Source organism: Heterodontus francisci, chromosome 10 (genome assembly GCF_036365525.1).
Source record: "Heterodontus francisci isolate sHetFra1 chromosome 10, sHetFra1.hap1, whole genome shotgun sequence".
Taxonomy (NCBI): domain Eukaryota; kingdom Metazoa; phylum Chordata; class Chondrichthyes; order Heterodontiformes; family Heterodontidae; genus Heterodontus; species Heterodontus francisci.
Genome location: NC_090380.1, coordinates 24,504,248 through 24,521,959, shown reverse-complemented (window position 1 = coordinate 24,521,959; position 17,712 = coordinate 24,504,248). Strand labels below are relative to the sequence as shown.

At 42.1% G+C, this 17,712-nt stretch overlaps 1 protein-coding gene across 3 annotated transcripts in view; it reads right to left on the bottom strand.

Annotated features, from left to right (window-relative positions):
• Positions 1 to 3,379: 3,379 nt before the first annotated feature.
• Positions 3,380 to 17,712, bottom strand: part of LOC137374349 (succinate--CoA ligase [ADP-forming] subunit beta, mitochondrial) — a 112,042-nt gene continuing 97,709 nt past the window's right edge. The window contains exons 8-10 of one of the 3 annotated variants that reach the window (XM_068040281.1): positions 12,751 to 12,871; positions 5,773 to 5,861; positions 3,380 to 4,355 (exon numbers count right to left, since the gene is read on the bottom strand). In XM_068040281.1, the coding sequence (XP_067896382.1) occupies positions 4,281 to 4,355; positions 5,773 to 5,861; positions 12,751 to 12,871 (285 nt within the window). In that variant the 3' untranslated portion in view covers positions 3,380 to 4,280. The remainder of the gene's footprint in view (positions 4,356 to 5,772; positions 5,862 to 12,750; positions 12,872 to 17,712) is intronic. The other 2 variants (XM_068040280.1, XR_010975791.1) reach the window with 2 other exon arrangements.

The following is a 17,712-nucleotide window of genomic DNA, read 5'->3' as shown; positions in this document are numbered from 1 at the left end:
ATGGTAGAATAATGAACAGCTCTATCCAAAAGTAAAAACCTGAAATACATGTTTAAAATAGGCCTATGGTTAAAAAAAAATTTTAAAAAGGCAGCTTCTCTGAAATTGTTGAACTTAATGTCGAGTCCAGAAGGCTGTCGAGTGCCTAATCGAAAGATGAGATGCTACTCCTCGAGCTTGCGTTGATGTTCACTGGACCATTACAGCAGGCCCAGGACAGAAATGTTAGCATGGGAGAAGGGTGGTGAGTTAATATGGCAAGCAACTGGAAGCTTAGAGTCATGTTTGCAGACTGAACAGAGGTGTTCTGCAAAGCGGTCACCCAATCTGTGTTTGGTCTCCCCAATGTAGAGGAGACCGCGTTGTGAGCAGCGAATACAGTATACTAAATTGAAAGAAGTACAAGTAAATCACTGCTTCACCTGAAAGGAAGGTTTGGGGCCTTGGATGGTGAGGAGAGAGGAAATAAAAAGGCAGGTATTATGCCTCCTGCGATTACATGGGAAGGTGCCGTGAGAAGGGGACAAGGTATGCAGGGGTAGGGATGATGGAGAAGTGGACAAAGATGTCGTGGAAGGAATGATCCCTTCAGAATGCTGACAGGGGAGGAGAGGGAAAGATGTGTTTGGTGGTGGCATCGTGCTGGAGGTGGTGGAAATGGCAGAGGATGATCCTCTGGATGTGAAGGTTGGAGGGGTGGAAAGCAAGGACAAGGGGGACTCTGTCGCAGTTCTGGGAGAGAGGGGAAGGGGTGAGGGCAGAAATGCAGGAAATGGGCCAGGCACAGTTGAGGGCCGTAAACCGTGTCAACCACAGTCGCGGGGGGGAATCCTCAGTACTTGATGTATTGGAAAGGCTGGGTGTGCTGAGAATTGACAAGTTGCCTGCTCCGGATAGCTTGTCTCCCAGGTTGCAAAAGGAAGTGGGAGAGGAAATAGCAGAAGGGCTTGCCATAATCTTCCCATCTTCTCCAGATACAGGGGAGGTGCCAGAGGATTGGAGAGTGGCAAATGTGACACTTATTCAAGAAAGGGTGTAAAGACAGTCCTAGCAATTACAGCATTTAAAATCAGTGGTGGGTAAGGTTTTAGGAACAATAATCAGGGATCAACAGGCACCTGGAGAGGTTTGAGTTAATTAAGCAAAGCCAGCACAGATTTGTAAAAGATAGATTGTGCTTGACTAATCTAATTGAATTTTTTGATGAAGTAACAGAGAAGGTTAATGAAGAGAATAGAATGGACGTTGTCTATGTGGATTTTAAGAAAGCATTTGACAAAGTACCATAGAAAAGGCTGGTAAACAAAATTGAGGCCCATGAAATGTTCAGTGTCAGTTTGGTTGAAAAAAATTGGCCTAAGAACAGAAAACAGCAAGTCGTGGTAAATGGTTGATTTTAAGACTGGAGGATGGTAATCAGTGGTGTTCTCCAAGGGTCAGTGCTAGGACCACTGCTTTTTTGATGTACATAAATGATTTGGAGATTGGAATACAGAGTTAAATTTCAAAATTTGCCAATGATACCAAACTTGGAGGAGTGGCAAACAGTGAGGATGTTACCAATTTACTGCAACAGGATAGGCTAGCAGAATGGGCAGACAAGTGGTAGATGGAATTTAGTGCAGAAGTATGAGATTATGCATTTTGGCTAAATGGATAGGGAAAGGCAATATAAACTTGATGACAGAGTTCTAAAGAGTGCAGGAACAAAGGGACCTTGGTGTCCACGTGCACACATCCTTGAAGGTGGCAGAACATATCCAGAGAGTAGTTAGCAAAGCATATGGGATCTTGGGCTTCATAACTAGAGATATAGAGTGCAACAGCAGAGAAGTTATGCTAAATCTTTATGAAGCTCTGCTTGGACCCCAACTAGAGCACTGCGTCCAGTTCTTCTCACCACACTTTAGAAAGGATGAGAGGGTGCAGAGGAGATTTACCAGAATGGTTCCAGGAACAAAGAATTTTAGCCACAAGGTTAGGTTGGAGAAGCTGGAGTTGTTCTCCTTGCAGCAAAGGAGATTGAGGGGAGAGTTGATAAAGGTGGACAAGATTATGCCAGGTTTAGATAAGGTAGACAAAGAAAAGCTGTTCCCATTAGCTGATGGTACAAAGACTAGGGGACACAGATTTAAGGTTTTGTGCAAGAAATGTAGGGGGGGATGCGAAAAAGAACTATATAACACAGTGAGTGGTAATGGCCTGGAACTCACTGCCTACAAGGGCAGTGAATGCGGATACGATTAATGATTCCAAAAGAGAAGTGCATGGGCACTTGGCAGAAATAAACTTGCAGGGCTATAGGGATAGAGCGGGGGAATAGGACTGACTGGACTGGTCTACTGAGAGCCATCATGGACTCGATGGGCTGAATTGCCTCCTTCTGTCCTGTAATGACTCTATGTGTTGTACCACATCCAGGGATAGCCTGTTTCCTGCTTCCATTTCCATACTGATACTACCTTGCAAGAGATAATAATTAGGCAGATGGTTGAAGGAGCATGCCTGACAGCGATGTGGTTTGAGCGATACCGAGAATAGACACACAAACTTTGAAGAGCACAAAAAGATTCAGAAGCAAATAGAAAAGAACACAATGAGAATGGTATTTGAGTCATACACACAGGGAGAGGAACGAGGGAAAATAAGACTAAAAGACAAACAGGAAATTGCAGAAGTAGGGGGTTAAACAGTTCATTTTGTTTTTATTTTTCTCCAGCAGGCCAAGGACTTTGACTCATTAGTACATTGTGAGCCACGTGGCACGATACCTCTGTAGTTTTAAAAGGCTGTGTCCTTTGTGTCACCTGAATAGCACGGAGAGATCTGCTAGATTAACAACTTGCATTTATATAGCATCTTTAGTGTACTGAAATCCAAAAACTAAAGTCGCTCATTGGTCATGCAGTATAAAATTTTGGAAATTATGTAGTAATCAAAGTTTTATTGTTGCAATTCATTAATGCTTTGAAACCTTCACCTGAAAGAGGTTCTAGAGATAGGGGAGGGCGAGGCCATGGAGACATAAATATGAGGATGGAAATTTTACATTTGAGACACTGGGGGACTGCAATCCAACATAGGTCAGTGAAGACACAGTGATGAGTGAACAGAATTTTGTGCGGGATAGGTTAATGAGCAGCAGTTTTAGATGAGTTCAAGGAGGGTGGAGGATGTTGACATAATTCAGAATATAAAAACACAACAAAATGCCTCGTGTTGTACAACCTCTCCTAAGAAGTGGTGACACATTTGCTCTGTATGTACACTACAAACTCTGTACACCTTCAAGTCACTACAATATATCCAGCAGAAAGTTTAGCTGTGGAGTTAATTAGTCTGGCCACAAAATACAACCAAGTTTTCATACATTTTCAATCTGAACAAGGTAGCAATAATTCACATTGAAAAACCCAGCTATCAAGTTCTCACAGAAGTATATTTTATTGTTGAATACAGTAACCAGGTTCCAATAATGCATATTTAAATGTTTCAACTCTAGCCTATGAGGCTTAAACATATGACTGAAATGCCTTGCTACATACACAAGGGTACAATTCAATGTGCGTTTTTCTTTTAGTAGGCTCATTTTTGTTCTGCAGTTTACAGTGTCAAACAAAATACAGCAGCAAACATCTTTGAACATACTTGTTTGAATGCATTGCTGCATGGAAATTGATCTGGAGCATCCAAGTTACTTGGTTATCAATAATAAATCCACTTGTGTTGAAATGTGCTTTGCAGTGGAGGAATGTGCAAAGGTTAGAGGGGGTTGACCATTCTAATGCAGTAATTAATGAGTTAACAACCATTGCATAAAACGCATTCCCAAAAATATTCTGTCCATTTCAAGAAAGACAAGAGTGCAGAGACATACATAGTGATGCTTTAAACAGTAAAGTACATGGTACTTTGTTGGAAGCCAGGTTGTGAAAAACAGACCAATTTAGACTTGGTGTTCGATCATACAACGTGCTTCAGGATCTATCAGCTGAACACATCAGTGCCCTATGGGATTTGGAGAGCAACTCAATATGCATACAAACCTTAAATAATTGATTGGTATTACATCTCATCCCTGCCTCCTTCTATATATTTGGAGATGCAACTCGAAACAAAAACATGAACGCCATGCTAACAAGTCAACATTACATTTTTGTGCAATAATGCAACTTGGATAATAAAGTCCCTACACAAAGAGAAATAAAGGGCAAAACACAATTTTAAGAGTATACCACAATTGTGAACACCATAACAATTTAATTTCTTTAATGTAGGTCTCAAATTGGCAGCTGGAAATTGACATCCACCTGTGCCTCCTTTGCCAATGACACGATTTCTGAAAGCTTTACAACCTGCAAATAAAGAAAAACGTAGAATGGGCCACCTAGTAAGTATTTCCAGGTTGAGAAGTCTAAAAAAAAACCCACAGTGGCAAAATTAACTTGAATTTAAAGAACAATTCTCATATGGAAATCGGTACTCAAACAAATAATAAACCCAAAGAGTGTGCCGCTAGGTAGTTTATTCAAATGTTGGAAGCGCCTTTTTGCTTAATAAAATACTGACATTGGCTGGGTCACATGATGTCAATCATGACTGCTCTGGCTTTTGATTGGCTTAAAAAAAAATAACAGCCTCGAGAACCCAATTAAAACCCAATTCTTGGGGGAAAGAAATTTGCACCTCCAAAATGGAAGATGAGAACCAGTTGTTTAACATTTGCTATTTAAAGGAAGGAAAGAAGATTGTGTAGCAAAAAAAAAAGTAAAATTAAGTTTTAAAAAGAAAAAAAGAATGGAGAAAATGGGAAAGGAGAGGCGATGGTGGAGGTGGGGGGGGGAAGGGAGGGGTGAGAATTAGGCACACTAAATATAATGAAAATGTTCTAAATGTTTAAACACAAACATTTCAATAAAACATAGTTAATATTACAGTAATAAAGCTGCTCCCCTCATATGAGTGTCTTGATAACAAGAACTACTTATATTTGTATAACCATTAAAGTACTAAAATGTTCCAAGATGCTTCACAGGAGCATTATAAAATACAACACGACACTGAACCACAAAAGGTGATATTAGGTCAGATGACTAAAAGCTTGGTCAAAAAGGTAGGTTTTAAGGAGAAAAGTGAGGTGGAGAGACAGAGAGGTGCAAGGGGGATAGGGCCTAGGCAACTGAAGGCACAGCCACCAATGGTGGAGCAATTAAAATCAGAGATACACAAGAGGCCAGAATTAGAGAGGTGCAGATATCTCGGAGGGTTGTGAGGCTGGAAGAGGTTGCAGAGATAGGCAGGGTGAGGCCATAGAGCGGATTTGAAAACAAGGATAAGAATTTTGAAATCAAGACATTGCTTGACCAGGAACCAATGTAAGTCAGCAAGCACAGAGGTGAGAGAGGAATGGGACTTGGTGTGAGTTAAGACACGGGCAGCAGAGTTTTGGATGACCTCAATTTACTGAGAGTAGAATGTGGGAGACTAGCCAGGAGTGTGTTGGAATAGTCAAATCTAGAGGTAATGAAGGCAAGAATGAAGGTTTCAGCAGATGAGCTGAGACGGGGAGAAGTGTGCTGTAATAGTGCTGTAATTACTGTATTTTTTACTGTAATATTAATATTGATTTTAATGGAACAGTGTGCAAACTGAAAACTTAAAATATCATCCAGCTCAGGAAGATGTTTCTCAGAAGAATCTCATCCCAAAACAGAGATATTCCACTAATTATTGAGCTTGGAACCCAAGGGTGGTTTCAGTCCTCTTGCTTACCATTTTAGCAGCTTCATCCAAGTCATCACAACCCAGGATCTTGAGACTGCTGGAAGCAATCAGTGCTTTGGCATCATCAACTTTAGAGCCTGTGGGTGAAAAATAATGGACACTGAACATTTGGCAGACATGTCTGATCTTCTCCCAAGAAAGAAAGACTTGCATTTATATAGTGCCTTTCACCACCTCAAGACATCCCAAAGCACTTTACAAGCAAAGTACTTTTGAAGTGTAGTCACTGTTGTAACACAGGATACACAGCAGCCAATTTGTGCACAGTAAACTCCCACAAACAGCAATATTATAAGGATCAGATAATCTGATTTACAGGGAAATTGGCTAAGGGATAAATATTGATCAGGGCACCTTGGAGAGCTTGCATGCTCTTCTTCGAAATGCTGCCATGGGATCTTTTACATCCATAACAGTGAAGACAGGGCCTTGGTTTAATGTCTCATATGAAGCACTCACTCAGTACTGCACTGTACCAGCCTAGATTTTATGCTCAGGTCTCTAGTGCAGGACTTGAAGCCAGAACCATCTGACGAGGTGAGGTCTAAAGGCAATGCCTAGAGTAGCAAGAAAGCCCTTGATTCAATTCTCAGGCAGAGCAGTAGTTGGGAAGATGGGGTAACTACAATGGATCTTGACAGTCTGGGGCAGGAACAGAGTTCCAGATACTGATCATTAATCCCTGCTGTAAGTGCCTATACATGGACATTTAATGAATAGTAGTTTCGGGTCAGCTGTCAGTCAACTAACCTGTTGACATTTACTGTGTAGGCTCATATATGAAGAATAGAACGGTCACTTGGACAAGATACTGTACTGCAAGCGAGTCAGCACTTTTACAGGAAGTGAAAATGGGTGAGTTGGGCAAGTGCACCTTGACCCATTAGGAAATGAATTTCTAGCAAAGCCTTCTGCACTTGTTTTGGGGAGGAGGAAGGGAGTGGAAACGGTTCAAACTTACAGAAGGCAGTAAAACTACAATTTGACATTATGCAGAAATAACAATGGGACTAATGTGAAAAAGTAGAGAAGAGTAAGGGGAACAATGGGAGTAAATCTTCCAGACTCCAAATTTTTGATTGATAAGGATTATCGGATGGGAGAAAAAGTCCAGTTGAATTTTTAAAAATTGCAAAACACACAAGCTCTGCAGTACAAGATTGATGAAAGATTTTTAATCACTTCACTGCTTTTTAAGAAAAAAAGCACGTGCTGAATATCAGAAGATATTTTTAAAAATTAAATGTGCCTGCAAAATACTTTTCCAGCAGAACATTCAAATATATTTTTGCAAAACAAATTTTAAAGAATGTACAAGCTGCAATACAGACTGCTGTCACACTGCAAGCTTTATGACATCCCATCACCCTCAATCACGTCACGCTACATAATGAATGCTTAATGTATGCTGCCTGTTCCTGCTGATTTTGGAAATCACATTGATGCAAATTAAACGTTTCCAGCTTTCACGACCACAAGAATTGTTTTATGGAAAACTGGAGAGACGGGACTCAGTTTTAAAAAATATTTTAAAGGCAACCGGTGCACATTATTTTTCAGAGCATGGGACAGGTTAGAACCTCCACTTCCTGCTCCACCATTGGTGGCCACATCTTCAGCTGCCTAGGCCCGAAGCTCTGGAATTCCCTCACTAAACCCCTCTGACTCTCTACCTCTCTTTCTTCCTCCAAGACCTTCGTAAAACTCAGTGGTGGTGAGAGTGACTACCCTTAACATCAAGGCAGCATTTGACTAAGTGTGGCATCAAGGAGCCTCAGCAAAATTAAAGTCAATCAGAATTAAGGGAAAAAGCTCTCCACTGGTTGGAGTAATACCTAGCACAAAGGAAGATGGTTGCGGTTGTTGGAGGCCAATCATCTCAGCCCAGGGACATCACTGCAAGAGTTCCTTATGGTAGTATTCTAGGCCGAACCATCTTCAGCAGCATCATCAATGTCCTTCCCTCCGTCAGAAGTGCGGATGTTCGCGGAATGTTTAGTATCATTCGCAACTCCTCACGTACAGAAGCAGTCCTCGCCTGTATGCAGCAAGACCTGAACAACATTCAGGCTTGGGCTGATAAGTGGCAAGTGACGTTCACAGGCTTACATTACATAAGGTAGATAGCACAGAAACAGGCCATTTGGCCCAACCAGTCCATATTGGCATTTATGCTCTACTCAAGTGTTCTCCCATATTTTTTCATCTAAATCCATCATCGTAGTCCTCTGTTCCCTTCTCACTAATAAGCTTGTCTAACTGCCCCTTAAGTGCATCTATACTATTCGCTTCAACCACTCACAGTGGTGGCAAGCTCCAAATTCTTACCACTCTTTAGGTAAAGAAGTTTCTTCTGCATTCTCTATTGGATTTCTTGCTGACTATCTTATATTGATGGCCTCTAGTTAAGCTCTTCCCCACAAGTGGAAACATTCTTTCTGGATCCTTTCTATCAAAACCTTTCATAATTTTAAAGACCTTCATTAGTTAACTGCTCAGCCATTTTTTTTTTTTTAAAGAGAGAGACCCAGCCTGTTCATCCTTTCTTGATAGGTATACCCATGCATATAAATCTTCTCCACACCCTCTCTAGTGTCTCTATATCCTTTTTATAATATGGTGAGCAGAGCTGCAAGCAGTACTCTAAGTATGGTCTAACTAAGGTTTGGTAACAGGTTTAGCATAATGTCCCTACTCTTCAATTCTATCCCTCTAGAAATAAAGCGGAGTGCTTGGTTTGCTTTTTTTGAAAAGTTGACTTGTTAATCTGTGGGACAACTTTTAGTGATTGGTGTATTTGCACTCCAAAATCCCTTTTCTCCTCTAACCTACCTGGTCTTGCACCTTTCAAGTAATGAGATATTCGCACCACACAAGTGCCACGCAATGACCATCTCCAAGAGAGAATCTAACCATCTTTGCAACATTCAACGGCATTACCATTGCCAAATTCCCACCATCATCATGGGGGTTACCATGACCAGACACTTAACTGTACCAGCCACATAAATACTGTAGTGGCAAGAGCAGGTCAGAGGCTGGAAATTCTGCAGCAAGTAACTAATCCTCTGACTCCCCAAAGCCTGTGCACTACCTATATGGCACAAATCAGGAGTGAGATTTTTTTTTATTATTCGTTCATGGCACATGGGCATCGATGGCTAGGCCAGCATTTATAGCCCATCTCTAATTGCCCTTGAGAAGGTGGTGGTGAGCCACCTTCTTGAACCACTGCAGTCCTTGTGGGTGAAGGGAGTTCCAGGATTTTGACCCAGCAACAGTGAAAGAACAGCAATATAGTTCCAAGTCAAGATGGTGTGTGGCTTGGAGGGGAATTTGCAGGTGGTGGTGCCCTTGTCCTTCTAGGTGATAGAGGTTGTGGGTTTGGAAGGTGCTGTCAAAGGAGCCTGTGGGTGCATCTTGTACATGGTGCACACTGCTGCCACTGTGCGTCAGGTGGTGGAGGGAGTGAACGATGAAGGTGGTGGATGGGTTGCCAATTAAGCAGGCTGCTTTGTCCTGGATGGCGTCTAGCTTCTTTATTGTTGTTGGAGCTGTACTCATCCAGGCAAGTGGAGAGTATTCCATCACACTCCTAGCTTGTGCCTTGTAGATGTTGGATAGGCATTGGGGAGGCAGGAGGTGAGTTATTCGCTACAGAGTTCCCAGCCTCTGACCTGCTCTTGTAGCCACAGCATTTATGTGGCTGATCCAGTTCAGTTTCTGGTCAATGGTGACCCACCCCCCCCCGCACCCCCACCGCCAGGATGTTGATAGTGGGGGATTCAGTGATGGTAATGCTATTGAAGGGAGATGGTTAGATTCTCCCTTGTTTGAGATAGTCATTGCCTGGCACTTGTGTGGCACAAATGTTACTTGCCACTTATCAGCCCAAACCTGGATGTTGTCCAGGTCTTGCTACATACGGACATGGGCTGCTTCAGTATCGGAGGAGTCGCGAATGGTGCTGAACTTTGTGCAATCATCTGCAAACATCCCCACTTCTGACTTTATGATGAAGGGAAGGTCATTGATGAAGCAGCTGAAGATGATTGGACCTAGGACATAATTTCCACTTGCCTGGATGATTGCAGCTCCATTAACACTCAAGAGGCTCAACAGCATCGAAAACAAAACAGCCCTCTTGATCAGCACCCTATCCACCACCTTAAACATTTACTCCCTCCACCACCAGCACACAGTGGTAGCAGTGTGTACCACCTTGACTAACTTGATTGAGTTTTTCAATGAGGTGACAGAAGATTGCTGAGGGTAATGCAGTTGATGTAGTGTACGTCTACTTCCAAAAGGCATTTGATAAAGTGCCACTTATCAGTAAAGTTAAAGCCAATGGAATAAAAAGGATAGTGGCAGTATGGAAACGAAGTTGGCTAAGTGACAGAAACCAAAGAGTAGTGGTGAATGGTTGTTTTTCGGACTAGAGGAAGGTATATTGTGGCATTCTCCAGGGGTTGATTTTAGGACCAATGCTTTTCTTCATCTATGTTAATGACCTTGACTTGGAAACACAGGGCACAATTTCAAAATTTGCAGATGACACCAAATTTGTAAGTACTGTGAATTGTGAGGAGGATAATGACGAACTTCAAGAGGACACAGACAGGCTGGTGGAATGGGTGGACATCTGGCAGATGACACAGAAGGTTGAGAAAGTGGTTAATACAGCAGATGGGATCCTGGGCTTTATAGATGCATTGAGTACAAAAGCAAGGAAGCTATGGTGAACCTTTATAAAACACTAGTTTGGCCATACCTGAAAGACTGTGTGTAATTCTGAACACCGGACTTTAGGAAGGATGTGAAGGCATTAGACAGGGTGCAGAAAAGATTTACGAGAATGGTTCCAGGGATGATGTGCTTCAGTTTTGTGGATAGATTGGAGAAACTGAGGCTATTCTCCTGAGAGAAGAAAAGGTTGAAAGGAGATTTGGTAGAGCTGTTCAAAATCATGAGGGTTCCAGACAGAGTATAGAGAGAGAGAGAAACTGTTGGCAGAAGAGTAAAGAACCAGAGGACACCAATTTAAGGTGAATGCGAAAGAACCAAAGATGACATGAGGAAAAACTTTTTATGCAGCGAGTGGTTCGGATCTGGAATACACTGCCTGAAGACGTGTTGGAGTTGGATTCAATCATGGCTTTCAAAAGGGAATTAGATAACTTGAGAAAAAAAAAACTGCACAGCTATGGGGAAAAGGCGGGGAAGTGGGACCAGTTGAGTTGCTCTTGCAGAGAGCCGGCACAGATGACAGGCTGTGCTGTTACTATTCTATGATCCTATCTACAAGATGCACTGCAGCAACTCATCAAGGCTGCTTAAACAGCACCTTCCAAACACGCTACCTCTACCACCTACAAAGGCAGCAGATGCCTGGGATCGCCACCACCTCCAGGTCGCATACTATCCCGACTTGAACAATAATCGCTGCTCCTTTATTGTCTTTGGGTCAAAATCCTATAACTCCCTCCCTAACAGCATTGTGGGTGTAACTACAACACAAGGACTGCAGCAGTCCAAGAATGTGGCTTACCATGACCTTCTCAACAGTATTTAGGGATGGGCAATAAATGTTGGCCTTGCCAGTGATGCTCACATCCCAAGAACAAATTTATAAAACCTATCTCTGAATGAGCTTTTAGCCATCTGCTATTGCGTTATCCAGTTCGGTGTCTAATTAGCTTTATATTGCTCCTAAGAAGCATCTTGGAATGCTTTATTATGTTACAGACGCTATATAAATACAAGTAGTTGTTGTTCCTAATACTAGCTTTTAGGGTTCCAGTCGACAGAAAAGTCACCAATTTCAAACAAGTCATTACACTCAACAACCAGCAAAGGCTAAGGCAGTGAGACAGTGGGTGGTCACTTGGCTGCCGATAGGCCATCAAGATTACTTTGTAAGATTCAGAGAGCATGTCCTACTGCCATAAAGCCAGAGGGTTGCTCAATGTTGAGACTGGTGGTTCTGGGGTGACTGGGATTCCGCAAGGGGGCTCTTTCAGAGTCCTTTAATTTTCTGTTGGAATTCAGTCTGACAGGATCATTTGCTTCCCCAGGGGTTCCTGGGTACTGATGGGGGGAGCGGCATGAACACTGATCCATTGTCCTCGGTCCTCAGGACCTGCCCTATCACACTCAGCAGCAGGATACTGTGCACCGTCTGGCATTGGTCATCACACACACATCTTGTTGATACTCAACTGAATGCAGCAATGCGCATCATAACTGGAACCCTCTGCTCAACACCACTCCCCTGGTTTCCTGTCCTCCAAGCATCACTGCCTCACACATCTGTCAACTGACAAAAACCCACAAGCTGGTTGAAATCATCCGTGCTGCACCTCACTTACCACTCCATAATGACATGTTCAATCCACCTACTGCCTGCCTTCCATCTCGATGCCCCATATGAAGCAACCTTCCTGAGCAAGATCTACCAGGACACATCATTTGGATCAAGGAATGGGAAACGTGGGAAGTCACAAGTTCCTTGTGACAAACCCCATCTGTTGAATGACAGACTTTGAACTACCATTGTGAGAGTGGGCCTTGCTAAACAGCTTCAAGACAAGCCAGGGCCCATGTGCAGCCAACCTCCACTGCTGGGACCTCAGTACAAACCCCTCATGCATTTATGGGGAGACACTAACAATACTGCACATTACCAAGGACTGTCCCCTCTGCAGACTAATGAGGAGGCTATCACTTGGCTCCGGGGAGTTGCATTCGCCAAGTAAATAAATAAGTTGGTGGCAAATAAGATTGAAGTTAAATGTGTCAGAACTGCATTTACATTATGAAATTCTAATAGTGGCCATTGATTGATGCAGCAATGAAGAGGTCAACCTGTGCAGCTGTCTTTGTTGAAAAGAAATAAAGTGGAAAGCAACTGGGCAAAAGCAAGTGCCTCTCTGCAGTTGAATCCGTGGAAACCACCATGCTCACCTTGCAATCTCACAACTATTGGAATCTTCAAATCCAAGTCCTCCACTGCCAGAATTATACCTTTAGCAATTACATCGCAGCGCATGATGCCGCCAAATATATTTACCAGAATAGCAAGTACCTAGAGAAAGAAGGGACCTTTTTAAAGTAATAATAAAACCAAGATGAAGAAGTGCAAAATCAATCAGTATAGTTAAATCAAAAGCACGTACTTATCTGATCAGTAATGATTATTTTATACACTATGCATTGGCAACATATACAAGGAATATTACTAATTTGTGCTCCCAGCACCAAGTTTTTCCAGCTTGTATAGCAGATCAGGAATATGGGCACGTACTCCCCAGGAGGGCAAAACTCCATACTGGGAGTACAAAATTATAACATTCCCCCTATAAAATCAATCTAAAATAGAAGTAAGGAGGATTTGATTGGGATTGTCTAATATTCAATTATAATTTACTTAATTTCAAGCTGCAAATTATTATTCATTGCATTCAGGATGTGTAAATAACTTGTGCTACTTTGTGATATTTAACCTCCTCTGCCTGACCTACTGAGTGTTTCCAGCATTTTCTGTTTTAATTTCAGATTTCCAGAACCTGCAGTATTTTGCTTTTGTTTCATTTAATAGAAACCCTAAGCTACCAGTCCAACAATGTATTAAGGCTCAGGATGAACATATTGGGCGCAACATTGCCACCGCAGATTAGCTGCCCGTTTTAGAAACTGATTTTCATTTCCATTAAAATTAATCTAAGTAAACACAGAGTGGTTTCTATAATGGGCAGACTGCCAGGTATACACCCGAGGCAAGTCGAAAATTTAGTCCCATTGCGTTATTGTCAAACCTGCCTCTGGCCTTAGAAAGCAGATCCAGAGTTCTGTGCTCTGGGGGGGGGGGAAAAGTCAGCCTGTGCCATTCAAAAGCCAAGGCAGTCTTCATCATTTTACATAGAATGTACAGCACAGAAACAGGCCATTCAGCCCAATTGATCTGTGCTTGTTTTTATGCTCCAGACAAGCCTTCTCCCACCCTGTTAATATCCTTCTATTCCTTTCTCCTTCAGGCGTTTATCTCGCTTCCCCTTAAATGCATCTATGCTATTCACCTCAACTAGTCTTTGTGGTAGCAAGTTCCACATTCTAACTACTCCTTGGATAAAGAGGTTTCTCCTGAATTCTTTATTGGATTTATTAGTAACTATTTATACTGATGGCCCCTAGTTATGGTCTCCCCCAAAAGTGGAAATTGGTTCCAAAAATACTTTGCACTCGACTCAATTCATCAACATCCTGAGGGTTACCATTGACCAGAAACTGAACTGGAGTAGCCATATAAATACCGTGGCTATAAGAGGAGGTCAGAAGCTGGGAATTCTGCAACGAGTAACTCACCTCCTGACTCCCCAAAGCCTGTCCATCATCTACAAGGGACAAGTCAGGAGTGTGATGGAATACTCTCCACTTGCCTGAATGAGTGCAGCTCCAACAACACTCAAGAAGTCAACACCATCCAGAACAAAGCAGCTCAGCACCCCATCCACCACCTTCAACATTCACTCCCTCCATCACCATCACAGTGCCAGCAGTGTGTACCATCTACAAGATGCAATGCAGCAACTCACCAATCCTCCTTTGACAGCACCTTCCAAACCCGCAACCTCTACCACCTAGAAGAACAAGGGCAGCAGATGCATGGGAATACCACCACCTGCAAGTTCCCCTCCAAGCTACACACCATTGTGACTTGGAACTATAATTGCCATTCCTCACTGTCGCTGGTTCGAAAACTCCCTCCTTAACCGCACTGTGGATGTACCTACACCACATGGACTGCTGCAGTTCAAGAAGGCGGCTCACGTCCTCCTTCGCAAGGACAACTAGGGATGGGCAACAAATGCTGGCCTTGCCAGCGATGCTCACACCCAATGAACGAATCAAAGAAAATTTGCCAAGTGTAGGCGTCTCTCCCGTTACTGCTTATCCCAGCAACGCCATTGCACTGGTGTTAATTGCAAAATATAAATTATTGGAGTGTTTGATGTACTGACCTCTTAAAAGAGATGCACAAGGGGGACCCAGTTCACCACCCTTACTCTTGGGAATTTCCATCTTCCTCAATGCTTGTCTAACACAGATGGTAGGCCATGAAGCAAGATACATTGCATTGTCAGGTAAGCAAGTATTACATCTTTTAATAACATTCCTAATTCCACCCAGCAGCCACTCACGATAATTTAAACTGCACTGGCTAACTTAAAAAAGTTGTAGCAAGTGTCTGGTCACCTCTGAAGAATTACAAATCTCATTATTAATAATATTTCACTATATATTTTCATTTAAGAAAAATCAATGTGAGGGGGAATAAAAGACAAGAAAGCCTGTTCAATGCAAACAATAAGTATATAATATTGCGTACAGGTGTGGTAAGTGGTGTGTGGCTTCCACTTTTCACCTTCCAACTGTTTAAAAAAAAAATGGACTGTTAGTCCCTTAGTAGTTTAGGGTCAAATAAACAGACAAACGACAGGTTTTCTCATAGGTTTAAAAAAAATGGTAACTATTTTTAAACAATTCCCAAAATGGTAGCAACCACATCCACACGCATGCACAAGAATAAATCGATGGAAAGAAAAGGATAGGATGCAATTATAGTCCAAATTACTGTACAAGAGTCCATTGCTCAAGAACCCTGAGAGTTTCTTTCAAGAGGAAATTTTATAACTGTGTTGCAGGTCTGAATGTTGCTTGACTTGAAGTTGCTGAAGTGTTATAGTCTTGTGTGGTTGAAACCTAGCCGAAAGTTGGTGGTGTAAATCTGGTTTACTTTCTAAGATGGAGAGACTCAAAGTCACCTTGCAATTTTCTCTGCTACAGTCGTTGTTCAAGTTGTTATTCAGCAGGGCTTTCACAGCCTCTGGCTGGAACTGGCTTTCTCTGGTCTTCCACTCCCTCTTCAAAAAGCTACTTTTTAAGGTTAAATATCCATCACAAATGAGTCCGTCAGATGACAAAGGGCCCTCTCCCCTGGTGTGATCACACAATGGTTCAGGATATGGAAACCATTGCTATCTGTTGGCATCTGGATGGGGACCATTCTGTTACAATGGTGCTACTTCACATCTATGCATTTTGGTTTGGGCTGTAGAATCAGTCTGTCTAGAGAACCTTTGTTAGTTCATTCCTGTAGATAGGAATCATCAATATGTAATGTGCTCCTTTCAATTTCAATGGATTCTCCCTGGAGCTACTTCAGACGAGGTTAACAAGTTTCATCCTCAACAGACGAATGTTTATTGACAGTACAGGAGAGGTCACCTGACCTCTACTCCATTTTGTCTGTGGTACATATGTGCCCATTTTCTAGTGGTTTAGTTCAACAGTTGACATTTATTTCATCAATGTTCCTTTCGAGCATGACAATATCAAATGTAAAAACAGCTGAATGTAGCCTACTAAGAAGTCGAAGCTTTTGTGCTAAAAAATAACCAATCATTTGAATTAACATGAATAAGAAAAAGTTGGAATCTAGTGCTTAAAAAATTGCACTACACCAGGAAAGGGTTTCCACTGCAAAGTCTCACTTGAAGCATGACTATTTGCCACGCTCTCCGTCTAACTGACTCTAGCCACAATGCCTCAACTCAGCATCAAAATGCCTCAGAAAAATCCACAGCCCAGGCACATGAAAATAGCCTCATACTAAGCAAAACATTTAGCTCAGAATTTCCATTTATAATGGCTTACGTTGTACATAAAAATACTAACTAAATTAATTTCTATTCCTGCCATTTTTCCATGTTCACATCTACAAACCTTCTTCCAACTTGTCATGTGATACAAGTCATCACTGTGCTCTGATTATTAAGGTTCCACAGCAACAGGATGTAAACTAGAACTTCCATGATGCATTACCTTCACAGAATGGGTCAAGTAGAGCTACAATTTCCAGAGCTGAATGCCTAGGTAAAATTTCCAACCCTTAGGACTAAAACAGAACTCATGTCCCAGACTGAGAGCCAGGCCTTTAGTAGGAGAGGTTCTTGCAAACATCTTTGACATTCAATGACCAATTTTATGGGGAAAATTACAGATTTTCCTTTTTTTTAATGCATTAGTTGCATAAAAGCCGTTATATTTAGCTGCGAACACTGACCTGTTAAAAAAACAGTGGTGGCTAAATGTAGCTTGAAAAAATGGTTTGAGCAACTTGCTTAGTTCATCTTGTGGGAGTTGCTGTTTCAAAATAGTAATTTGCCTGCTTGTTACAGATGAAATATTTTTCCTACCTTTAGTTGCATCTAACATTAAAGGAAATCCCAAAGTTTTCTATAGGCATATGAATAGTAAAATGGTGATAAAAGGAGTTGGGTCAATTAGGGACCATAAAGGGGATTTACACATACAGTCATAGAATTACACAGCACAGAAACAGGCCCTTCGGCCCATCGTGTCTGTGCCAGCCATCAAGCACCTACCTATTCTAATCCCATTTTCCAGCACTTGGCCCGTAGCCTTGTATGCTATGGCATTTCAAGTGCTCATCCAAATACTTCTTCAATGTTGTGGGGGTCCCTGCCTCTACCACCTCTTCCACCTCTTCAGGCAGTACGTTCCAGATTCCAACCACCCTCTGGCTGAAAAAAGTTTTCCTCAAATCCCCTAGATGGAGGCAGTGGGCATAGCTGAGGTATTAAATGAATACTTTGCATCTACCTTTACTAAGGAAGAAGATGAAGCTAAGGCAATGGTGAAAGAGGAGGGAATTCAGACAGTAGAAGGGATTAAAATTGATAAAGAGGGTATATTAGATAGGCTGTTTGTACCTAAACTGGATAAGACACCAGGACCGGATGAGATGCATCCAAAGATACTGAGGGAAGTCAGGGTGCAAATTGCGGAGGCGATATTGGCCATAATTTTTCAGTCTTCCTTGGACTCTGGGGTGGTGCCAGAGGA